Source organism: Glandiceps talaboti, chromosome 15 (assembly GCF_964340395.1).
Source record: "Glandiceps talaboti chromosome 15, keGlaTala1.1, whole genome shotgun sequence".
Lineage (NCBI taxonomy): Eukaryota > Metazoa > Hemichordata > Enteropneusta > Spengelidae > Glandiceps > Glandiceps talaboti.
In genome coordinates, this window is record NC_135563.1 from 19,552,350 (window position 1) to 19,564,335 (window position 11,986).

The following is an 11,986-nucleotide window of genomic DNA, read 5'->3' on the forward strand; positions in this document are numbered from 1 at the left end:
GTAAAATGTATGTACTGTATTACTGTATTACTGTATGTATGTATGTATGTATTACTGTATTACTGTCTGTATGTATGTATGTATGTATGTATGTATGTATGTATTACTGTATGTATTACTTTATGTATGTATGTATGTATGTATTACTGTATGTATGTATGTATGTATGTATGTATGTATGTATGTAATGTATGTATGTATGTATGTGTGTGTATGTATGTATGTATGTATGTATGTATGTATGTATGTATGTATGTGTGTGTATGTATGTATGTATGTATGTATGTGTGTGTATGTATGTATGTGTGTGTGTATGTATGTATGTATGTATGTATGTTGTATGTGTGTGTATGTATGTATGCATGTATGTATGTCTGTCTGCATGCATGCATGTATGTATGTATGTATGTGTGTGTGTGTGTATGTATGCATGTATGTATGTATGTGTGTGTGTGTGTATGTATGCATGTATGTATGTCTGTCTATCTGTCTGCATGCATGTGTGTGTGTGTGTGTATGTATGTATGTATGTATGTATGTATGTATGTATGTCTGTCTGTCTGTCTGTCTGCCTGCCTGCCTGCGTGCGTTCGTGCATGCGTGCGTGCGTGCGTGCGTGCGTGCGTGCGTGCGTGCGTGCGTGCCTGTCTGTCTGTCTGTCTGTCTGTCTGTCTGTCTGTCTGTCTGCATGCATGCATGCATGCATGCATGCATGCATGCATGCATGTATGTATGTATGTATGTATGTCATTTATTATAGTTTACTATCATAACTGAACTATAACTTTTATTAGTAGAAAACATATTAAGATAAAATTCACACAGTTCAATTAAGTTATAAATAGCTGATGTTTCAGGATAAACCTTTCTATGAGGTGAAACCTAACACTACTAAAAGTGTGTAGAATGGAATATAGAATATAGAAAAAAGAACAATATAGCAGTTAGTATATGATATCGTTAGAATAACTTCCAAAATTCAAAATGTAATTAAAAGTATACAAAGGCTGATCAGTGGGTAATGGGAATCAGAAAAACAACATAATATTAGTTGAGTCTGACCCCTGACAAAGTACTGTACTCTGGTGTACAACACACTCAGAATTGTGAAGTTCTGTACTCTGGTGTACAACACACTCCATCGTCACAAACCACAGCCTGTTTTACGGCAACATTCTTAACGAGCCATTTCAAAATGTAGTGGTAGAAATAATAATTCTGGCTTGCGAGAATGAACACACTCAGAATTGTCAAGTTCTGTACTCTGGTGTACAACACACTCTGAAGTGTCAAGTTCTGTACTCTGGTGTACAACACACTCAGAATTGTCAAGTTCTGTACTCTAGTGCACAAAACACTCAGAATTGTCAAGTTCTGTACTTTGGTGTACAACACACTCAGAATTGTCAAGTTCTGTACTCTGGTGTACAACACACTCTGAATTGTCAAGTTCTGTACTTTGGTGTACAACACACTCTGAAGTGTCAAGTTCTGTACTCTGGTGTACAACACACTCTGAAGTGTCAAGTTCTGTACTTTGGTGTACAACACACTCAGAATTGTCAAGTTCTGTACTCTAGTGTACAACACACTCAGAATTGTCAAGTTCTGTACTCTGGTGTACAACACACTCAGAATTGTCAAGTTCTGTACAGAAAATCATAGTACTTTTTCATTAAAGTTACGACAACTTGAATTCAATAAAAATATATTGAAGTCAAAACAGACAAACGCACAATGATTGTCTATGCAGTAAAGTAATAATGTAAAAATAGTAAAACGTGACTCCATTCTAGTTCGCCATACATGATCATAAGCACTTCACTACTCAATTCTACGAAAACTGCCCTGGAAACTGTTTCTTTTTTAGAAATGAGGTCCAAACTTTTTCTGGATAAACTCTACGTTCACAATCTTCCCGATTTTCTGCATCTTTTTTCAAGACTTTATTGTCCATTTTAACACCTGGAGGATTGTACACCTTAAATTCTTCTCCATGTTGTATATCTTGAGAAGATTGTAAACAATTATTAGTTAATTTCACATTCATCTGACGCAGTTTTTCCACGTCTTCTTTCATACGTTCCATTCCATACATCTGGACTTTCCCCCAAAATGTTCTATTGAAATGTTCATAAAGTTTTACATCTCCAGAATTGAATTCCAAAATTGCCTTCCTGGTCACGTCATCCATTTTATGGATGGATTTATCTTTCCTTGCATTTAGAGTGAAGAAAGTCATATCATTGAAATCCCAGCAGAGTAAATCTTTGAGAAGTATAATAGATTCTTCTATATACTCCATCATCATAACAAGTGAGAACTTTTTATCCAAGAATTCTATCATAGATTGGATCTCCCTATCATTGTAAAGATTATTTTCTGTCATTCCGAGATCATATAACATAGAATTATGTCTGGTCTTTTTATAACATTTCATTGGATCAGCAAAGAATTTTTGCAAACTACTGGGATCAGAACTTCTCATTCTGCATCCTTTACCGATATCAAAATAAGTGAAAAAACTTTCATAATGAGAGACAGGATCACGAATAATGGTGACATACACAGTATTTTCTGGCATCATTTCTGTCACTACTTTACTATTAAACCTCATGTGATGGCACAGTATATTATATATACCATCAGGAGATTCTAGAACAAACTTTTTTTGGAAGAGTTGTGGGTATGCAAATGATATCTTGTTCTTTGGTAGCCCAACATGAAGGTTGTGGTTGTCTGCGTATCGAAATAGAATGTTTTGTACTGTTGTACTTCCAGTCTTGTGAATTTTCATAAATGTTATGTTTTCCTTTGGTTGACACACAGCTGATTGTTTTTCATCCATATGCTGATGTAAACTTGTCTCATCAAAATGAAATGTATTCTTTGTGTAGTCATCTTTGACAGTTCTGAAAAAGACAAGAAAGGGAAAGCAACTTTACATTACAATGCACTGCATTATATTGCATTATATAACATAACATAACATAACATAACATAACATAACATAACATAACATAACATAACATAACATCACATCACATAATATCACATAATATCACATCACATCATATTGCATTACATCGTATTACATTGCATCATATCAAGTTACATTACATCACATTTATTGACAATTTGCATATAAAACATTTGTGCAAATACATAATTTATTCATAATTTTCTGTAAGATATGAAACCATTTTTAGCAATGTATTTCTTTGATACTCTATTGAGTACAAAGTTGACACATACCTTGATAGATGGTAATACAAAACAACAATCAGTATTAAGCCAATACTCAGTGCAAGGCAGTGACGTTTACAAAATGTAACCATGGTGGTGTCTCCAATCTTCTCACAACACATTCTGTTCTGTATGATAACAAAATACTATGTACTGAAATTGATATTTGTTAAATTTTCAAACATGATATTTTAATTATATAAATTAATTACTCAGGTCATTCCGGTGGCTGTACCTAATTCCTTGTTTCTCATGACCTGTTTCCAATCTGATAAAATGATAACAAAAATTAACAGCTGGGTTTTGGAAACTATCACAACATCACTGATTGTTCAATGGTGACCACAGAAGAGTATCCGAGTGAAAAATTTCTTTCATGGATTAAATTTCGGAACTTTTAAATAATAAGAATTTTAAAATATGATTATGAATTGAATGTAATAATCACCAACATGTACACATACACATGTAAAATACATTTTTAGTAATTTTTAACCAACCAACCGACACATCATATTAAAAGTGTTACGATGAGAAACATAGCACCCTTATGCAACAATGACAGATAAAGTATTGGGAGGTTATAGCACAGACACAAACTAAAACTATTGATTGTGAAAGATTATTTTACTGAAACATGGTGATTATAATTATATTAGTATGACAAAAACATCACCCACTTGTTTGATCTAGGGAAAATATATACACCAAATGCTGTGTAGTAATAACATTCAAATGAAAAGGTTTGTCAACAATTAATCTCCAAACCATGCAAATTGAATAACTTGTATTGTGAAATATCCTACCTAGTCGCTTGTACTTTTTGGAATTAAAATTAAATAAGTATAATTAATAATTTAATTATTAAGATATTTTTATTTATTGTCATGGGGTTTGAGCACTGCTCAGGAAGTTAAATCACCCTCAAATAACATATATTAAAATACATAAATTTATCTAAAAAATTATGATAATTTCATTTTAAAAAAGAAACTGTCAACAGTCTAAATCCTACTACCATAAAACCTTGACAATAATATGTGAGACCCAATGTGGAACTTGCAATACTGCACTCTTTCTCCGCTTCTCAGTGGTAATTACGGTTCATATTAGCTCTGGAAATATGCCCTCCGAATATTTCCCGAGCTCGGTTCATATCATTTTTCCAAACAAATATAGTGATAGAAAAATGTAAATTACATACGTATCTGTCTGTATGTTACTGGCTGCTTGGTCGTAACGCCATCGATAAAACTACAAACTACTGTAACACAATATCATAACGTACGCCATATGGTAAATTCTGTGAAGTCTAACAAGGCTGATACAACTAGTTTAATCCAATATCCTGAGAGCCCACGGTGAAGAGAATAACATTACGCATTGGCATACGAGCCATACCGTCTGTACTGACATGACCCCATACGGCTCTAAGGAACAGTGGGGTCACAGTGGGTCACAGTTTCTTCCGTAAACAAGTGCGCCATCTACGTTGACTCCAGGTTGACTCCATTCTTATAGCAGGAGTTTCATTGCACGTCTATGCAGCAATTTGGACTCTTGGGTCAATTCCAAAGGGAACAACACAGGGCGCCCAGGAACCGTGTTACAAATAGATAAATAAATAAGTAAGCAAATAAACAATATTTATGGGTAAATAAAATATCATTTTAAAACTCATTTCAATAGTATATTTTGGTTCTTTGTGTTTAATTTATGTATTTAGTTACTTGTAACATGATTCCCCAACTCTGTGTGCACTCACACACACACACACACACACACACACACACACACACACACACACACACACAGAAAGTCAGTGTACAAATAAAATGTATATTTTCAATATTTATATTGAGTTTTAGTAATTTCCTTGTGTTACAGCTGTAATAGAAATGAAATCTGTTGACCTTATTTTTTAATTTTTTGAAATACTGAAATTTGAAATCCATGCATGTCAACTATTTGGTGTTTCCATTGTTTTAATATTTTTATAACAATTCTTACATAGAATATATTTTTTGGGATTCTTGTATAAAAAGTTGAGAATTGAATTTTTTTTTTAAGAAACAAAGATTTGCTGAAAAAAATGGGTGAGGTTGTAGGCGACATGAGAACAGTCAGACTCCATGACAACTGAATTTTGAAAACTTGCTTGAAATTTATTGAACTAAAAAATTATATTTGTACTATTTATATAGATATCATGCACAGCATGTTACAGAAATCAGAGGTCAAAGGTTAAATCCACATGGTAGCTTGTAACACTGCTGACCTATCATTGATTATAGTATATACATTATTAATACAAGTATAAATTGCATGTATTCACATTTTCACAAAAAGTATGGGTTTTTTCACATCAGTCATCCACTGTGTGCATATACAATAATTATTCTTCTGTAAAATAAACCACAAATGATAACATTGCATTCTAAACAACCACGCAATATCCAACAGTGTAAATTTCAAATAATTCTCCATCAATCAAAGTCTGTATTATAAATTTGGAATAAAATTTTCTCTCAAATACAAAAAAATAAAGTTTGGAATCATTCATTTACAATCCCACTATGTTCTTGTTCAAAGTTTAGCTGTGAGTTAAATTCCCACTATCAGACATCCACAATAATGGTATTTAAATCTTTGTCTATATGCATGGAAAACCAAGACACAAAAAAGACTTGGTACACCTGACAATGACTTTCCTATATGTTTTGAGATTTCTTTGTGGTACTATGTTTTCTATGTCTGTGTGCAAAAAATGGAATATAGCAGTCGTATGAATGTACAAAGGTTAAAATACAGAAACAATAAATATACAATAGGGAAAAATGTAGACTGTAAGATACGTCGTGACGTTTCGCCCTCACCGGCCTCCTCTCTTAGGGGTTGGCCGATGGTTGAGGGCGCCCCGTCACGGCGTACCTTACAGACTAGGAAAAATGCAACTTAAAAGTAATCCTTCATAGAACTTCAATGATCAACTATGTAGTGAACTGATATTATAACACAAACAGTATTCTTTACACCATAGACCCTCTACTGTCTGTGCATATACCAACTCAGAAATCAACATCAAAACACATTTTGCTTAACCACACTCACAACCATGGCCAAGTTAACAACTATAACCAAGTTCATAAGTATAGCCAAAATCACAACTATGGCCAAGTTCAAAGCACAAGTTCCCAACAGTAAAACAATAGACATTTGCGACAGTGAAAATGTAGCTTCTTTGTACTCAAATACTGCAGGATTCTATGAATGAATTCACAGGAAAACAAATTCTTACATTGTAGATAAGTTCAAATCTTTAAAGCACTTTGCTGTGATTGAAACTCTGGACAACATATGAATTTCTAGTGCGAGTCTAGAACACATACTCACAGCAGGACATTTCGGGACACATGTAGATGACACAAATCAGGCTTATGCTAGGGAGATTAAAATACCCTATTCCTATTCCTAACCTAACCTGACCCTAAACCTGACTCCCTAGCTTGAATATAATATGCATGTAATGTACAGTTAGTTTACTGTTCTACAATCTTACTGACAATGCATTTTCCTATCAAATAATTCAGCATGAGTTCCAGATTAGTGATTGCTTTAACTACTGCAAAACTGAACAGCATCCTTGCACATAGAAATTTCACGAAGTAGAATTTTGAAGGCTTGGCAAATCATAGATCAAGCTAGGAGGGAACCCCTTAAGATCTATGGGCAACTATAATACCAAAGTATAAAATTCTGTTGTCTGCAGTATATATATTATTGATTACATAAGTTCTAAAATAAGTTCTTTCTCAATATCTAAATCTTGGACATACCATAACAAACATGGTCACAGAAGGATCCAGGTCTTAGAAAGCATGACTCCTGGATATCATTTGTATTCACAAGACAATTACTTGTCACAACGTTCCATCTTGCGTTGTCATGGTGCCAGTCTGACATCCCCTTCAGATGGTTAATACAGAAACAATTTTCAGTCAAATCTCATCTCTTCGAATTGTTTCCTTTAATTTCTATTAAAATTGACAGTAACACCACTTGATCCCATGATGACAAAGTTTCCCCTGCCACGGATTTTAGCAACATTCTGATTGTAGGTCGCAGATGTAGATGACATCATATTAGTAGTACCACGACCACCACCATCTGTACAGTCATGTCCACCACTTGGGGGCGCTCTCCTTACTAACTGCTGATCTTCTTTCCTTCTAACTGGTTGCACTGTGATGTGAGCAAAAAGAGAATTCAGTAATGAGTTATAGGAGCCTGTTTGTAGTGTGGTGAATCGATTGAAGTTGTTGGAGGACTATTACTTTCATTTTCCTGTATGTTGTTGTTGGTAATTCAGTGGTAATATTTAATTTACACAACCATGTAGCAGACTTTATCATCTTATATGTCAAAATTGTACATTAAAAAAACTTTTCTCTAGAAAAATACAGCTACAACTCCAGCTCAGTTTAAATACTGTATTATATTTACAATGAAAAATTGTTCCTGCTCAGTCAGTGGCAAATGCTTACCAGTAATTCTATCCAGTCTCAACAATAACTTGTGTCATGCATTAAAGTATTGATTGACAGCTACATACAGTTCTTCACTCCTTCATTGACCCGTAATATGCTAATGAGGTCAAGGGTCATATGAAATGCATCACACCATAGAGGGCTGAAAACAAAATTTAGTAGTCATGAACTATCTCATTCTATTTTTTAATACCAGTATCAGGGGTTGGAGTAATGGAATGTGGTTATGTACCTGCTAAAGACTCTTGTATTGGTCTAGTTTTTTGCTTTGGGGACGTTGTTGTTTGTGTTGACGTTCTGAGATGATCGTTTTCACTGATTTGTGTTTTATCTAACATTTCTACTAAATGAGGATATGGTTCTCTCAAAGCTTCTCTGAATGTCTTGTACGCAAAACAACTCTTGGACTTTTCTAGTAGATTTAGAAGCATGGCTGCTTTATCCTGCAAAATACAAAATAACAAATTTCAAATGTCAATATAATAATACTTATAATAATGTTAGATTTTTATGTAACGCTCTCCCACATTGTGCTCAAAGCACTTTACAATTATTACCCCTGGCATGAACCTATAGCCTTTTAAAGTATAGCTCTTAAAACTTTAACTCCCTGGGGAACATTACAATCTATTACAGCCTCTATAAAGTGTATAGGATTATAGCATTCACATTAAAACCTCTATTCTGCATAGTCCCAATTATACAACTGGGTTGATTGGACACACAACCATGGTTATAATCCTATAAGACTTGGACCATTAAAAACAATTCCCCCTATGTATGTTTTGCATCAACAGGTGTGGCTTTGCTGTAATTTTCAATACAATCAGCCCATACTTTGTTTAGCTATTGATTGCATTTGATGTTAACCATCTGACATTTCATGTACAGTTATTTGGTCATGCTTATTTCTGCCCATTATATATTTATATTGATTAACTTAATTATGATTTTGGGTGATAAAATAGCACCTCAAAAGGCTTTTTAAATTTGAAATCTTGCAAATGAACCCTACTACACTTGACATGTGTTCAGGGATTTCATGCAAGGGTTTATGGGAAAACCTGTTGTGATGACATCATGAATACCCAAATCACTTTGTTTTCACACACTTTACATTTTATCAGAAACAGGCAGAAAATAAGCATGATTGGACTTTTCCTCGATTGAAACTTACTCGTGATGTAGTTGCAGCCCTTACTCTTTCGTCATCATCAATATCAAATACAAAGTTGGCAACCAGAGTGTCTAATACATATCTGACATCCATAGTCGCAACAAGTGCTGCTCTGTTTTTACGTAAACGATACTTCTCATTGTACTCCATTTCTGTAGTTATGCAGTCTGAAAGAAACAAAATAACAACAAATCTTTAAAAAAAATAACAACAAATCTTAAAAAAAATAACAACAAATCTTACATCTATAGGACTAGACATAATTCAACAATTAACTTACATGATTAGGCGTAAAAAAACAAAAATTGTGTGGTTCCGATTACATTCAATTTTAAAATAGGTGGGATAGGTAGATTTTTTATTTCATTTTATTATACCAGTATTTGTCTTTCTGTGTGAGTGTCTAGTTCAGGTTTTCCATTGTTTTCCAAATGGTCTCTGTGTTGTTTATTTCTTCCTATCAGATGTACAGCCATTACACCCACTATTTCTTGCGAGACTTCACAATTTTTGCGATTTTATTATTATTTTTCTTGAATATGTAAAAAACAGCTTTTTTTATTTGGCCTTATTTAATTTTTGATGAAAAGTTGATCAAATATATCTTGATTAAATTAAATCAATTTCATGTGCAATGAAATTTGAGTTTTCTCTCTCCATTGACTTCATATAAATCCATATTCAAAAGAACCATTCATTGGTGTAATATTGTTACATTGTTTACAGCCACAAATGATTCAGTCTCTGTTCACCTGATTCTTTGCTGGAAGGATAAATATTCTACTGATCACCCTAGATTTGGAATTAAATATAACTACTAACAATCCCATAGTCCTTTGCATCTGAGCATGCTCAGTTGGATTGTAACGTGGCTAACACAAATCATTTGATTTATGGCTACTTGTATTGGGTGTGTAAAACCTAAGAAGAAAACATGATCACTGCAGTGAGTTATTTATATTCGACAGCTATGGAGAGATGACACAGGATTCACCTGATAACAATGAGTCATTCTGCTTTGACACAATTTCATCATACTATCCTGCAGGGTCATTCTTTATTGGTGACACCTTTTTTGCTGTATTTTCTTCACTTGATGACATGTTTTTTGCAATGTACATGGTATATTATTTTACATGTGGCCTTATTGCTAAAATATGAATCATTTCAACTCTGGTATTCATATTTCCAAAAACCAGGTTACAAAAATTTGGCACATATGACACACTTTTCAATCCCTAAATTCATTCAAGTACACCAAAACTTAGTTTCTTAGACAAATAATTCATAAGAAATTTATTGTGCAATTTAAATATCTCTAATTATGTATTCAACCAATCACAGTCTATGGTGGAATGCCATTCGAGACCTGCTGGAAAGACGAGTCAGAGCAGACTTGGAAGGACACGAAAATTTAAAAAAATCAAAATGTCAGTTAGGATAGCAGAATAGTGTAGTAGCGGTAGTAGCAATATTATAGTCCTTGACATCTACTTCAATTACAACCTTTATCAAATTTCCTGTATCTTATTTGTTTATCATTTATCAGTAGCAGTCACCACAATTTTGAGTGTTCAATGTAAGTGTCAAGTGATTAGACAGGGTCAGTTTCCTCAAACCATGGAAGTACATTTGTATAAGGGGAAACCTTATACCTCCATACTCAAACTTTCTTCCTGTCTCACATCCACTTCTTTGAAATTTGTATTTCACATTTATTATTTACTTTTCTGTTAGTTGCTTCAAGCTGATTAAAATCCAATCTAGATGTCGGCTAATCATTCATTGCTATTTGACCTTCATTATTTTGCTTGAATTGACCTTCGTAGTACATGTTTACATTTTTAGCCTTATCGCCTCCTCTCGTCGGATTTTAATCAGATTGTTGGTTGCTTGTACTTTCACCCCTTTATTTTCATGTAGGAAATAAAATCTATTTCATTGATTCATTTCCTTGAGTCATTCCTTCATTCATTCATCCAAAATAATCAAAAATTGATGCTTCCAATTTCGATTAACATTTATCTTATTTTCAATCACAGAAAGAGAGGGTAAAGGTAAACATGGCATATTTTCAAATTGTATTCTGTATTTCATTTTCTCCTTTTTAACTCCATTAAGGAAGTGTAATGTTATGCTTTGTGTGTGTGTGTGTGTGTGTGTGTGTGTCCGTCTGTCTGTGTGTATGTCTGTGTCTGTTCATCTGTCTGATGTGGTCACGATATCTCAAAAACTCCTGCATCAATTCTAATGAAACTTGCTACACATCTTCCATATGGTAATAACAAGAACTGATTAGATTTTGGTAAACATCCAATGAACAATAATTAGACATTTACATATATATAATTACTGTTTTTGGTAATTAGACTATATCTTTGAAATGCATACTTCAATTTCAACACTGTTATTCATATAGTTTATAACTTAAGACTAACATATTAAACACACATACTCCCATGACCTTAAACAACGTTTAAGGAAACAGGATATGTATACATGATCATGGCGTTAGTCTAATACCTGAGGTTCAGTGGTACTAGTATGTCTACACTCGAAAAACAGACATACAACTTACAAGTAAAAGGACATGAAATGTTACATCATAATGATCTATTTTAACATTTGATCTACTTCATTGTTCATCACATGTCTGGTGATAGACCTATCAATATGCGATATCCATAGATTACGCATTACACTATGTAAGGTAAACAAATTAAACTTTAAAGTTACTCACCAAATCTGATCTGAAACCGTACCGTGGGAAGCGCTGTTTTTATATATGACTATTTACTACCAGTGTAACCAGTAACTGTCTTTCTGACTGTCCCGGCTTCGGTGAATGAGTGGGTGGGTAGCTAGATGTGGAAATCTTCTGTCTATTCTGACGCCGTGGTGTACGACTCATCCGGCTAAATATAGCATGCAAATTGCAATGTTCTGTGGTGTTGACTGTACTGCTCTCTGTTCACGACACGACTTGGGACTTTCCTTATTTGGTATTAATTCGTAG

The 11,986-nt window shown here is 33.8% G+C and overlaps 2 protein-coding genes across 2 annotated transcripts; both read right to left on the reverse strand.

Moving 5' to 3' along the window:
- Positions 1 to 1,793: 1,793 nt before the first annotated feature.
- LOC144446307 (galactosylceramide sulfotransferase-like) lies at positions 1,794 to 2,848 on the reverse strand. The gene has a single exon (XM_078136054.1). The coding sequence runs from the start codon at positions 2,846 to 2,848 to the stop codon at positions 1,835 to 1,837; it is 1,014 nt and encodes a 337-aa protein (XP_077992180.1). The 3' UTR covers positions 1,794 to 1,834.
- Positions 2,849 to 5,239: 2,391 nt separating this feature from the next.
- Positions 5,240 to 11,884, reverse strand: LOC144446426 (uncharacterized). Its single transcript, XM_078136185.1, has 4 exons — positions 11,711 to 11,884; positions 8,971 to 9,137; positions 8,026 to 8,236; positions 5,240 to 7,488 (listed from the first exon to the last, which is right to left on the reverse strand). Exons 2-4 carry the CDS (start codon positions 9,118 to 9,120, stop codon positions 7,274 to 7,276), a joined length of 576 nt encoding a protein of 191 aa, XP_077992311.1. The 5' UTR covers positions 9,121 to 9,137; positions 11,711 to 11,884; the 3' UTR covers positions 5,240 to 7,273.
- Between the last annotated feature and the right edge of the window lie 102 nt (positions 11,885 to 11,986).

Bases quoted from the DNA above. Each gene is read 5' to 3' on its own strand.
- LOC144446307 (XM_078136054.1), bottom strand. From the start codon at position 2,848: ATGGATGAAAAACAATCAGCTGTGTGTCAACCAAAGGAAAACATAACA.
- LOC144446426 (XM_078136185.1), bottom strand. From the start codon at position 9,120: ATGGAGTACAATGAGAAGTATCGTTTACGTAAAAACAGAGCAGCACTT. The intron at 8,237-8,970 runs GTAAGTTTCAAT...TGTATTTTGCAG, and splicing joins GGGCTGCAACTACATCACGA to GATAAAGCAGCCATGCTTCT. The intron at 7,489-8,025 runs GTACATAACCAC...CTCACATCACAG, and splicing joins AATACAAGAGTCTTTAGCAG to TGCAACCAGTTAGAAGGAAA.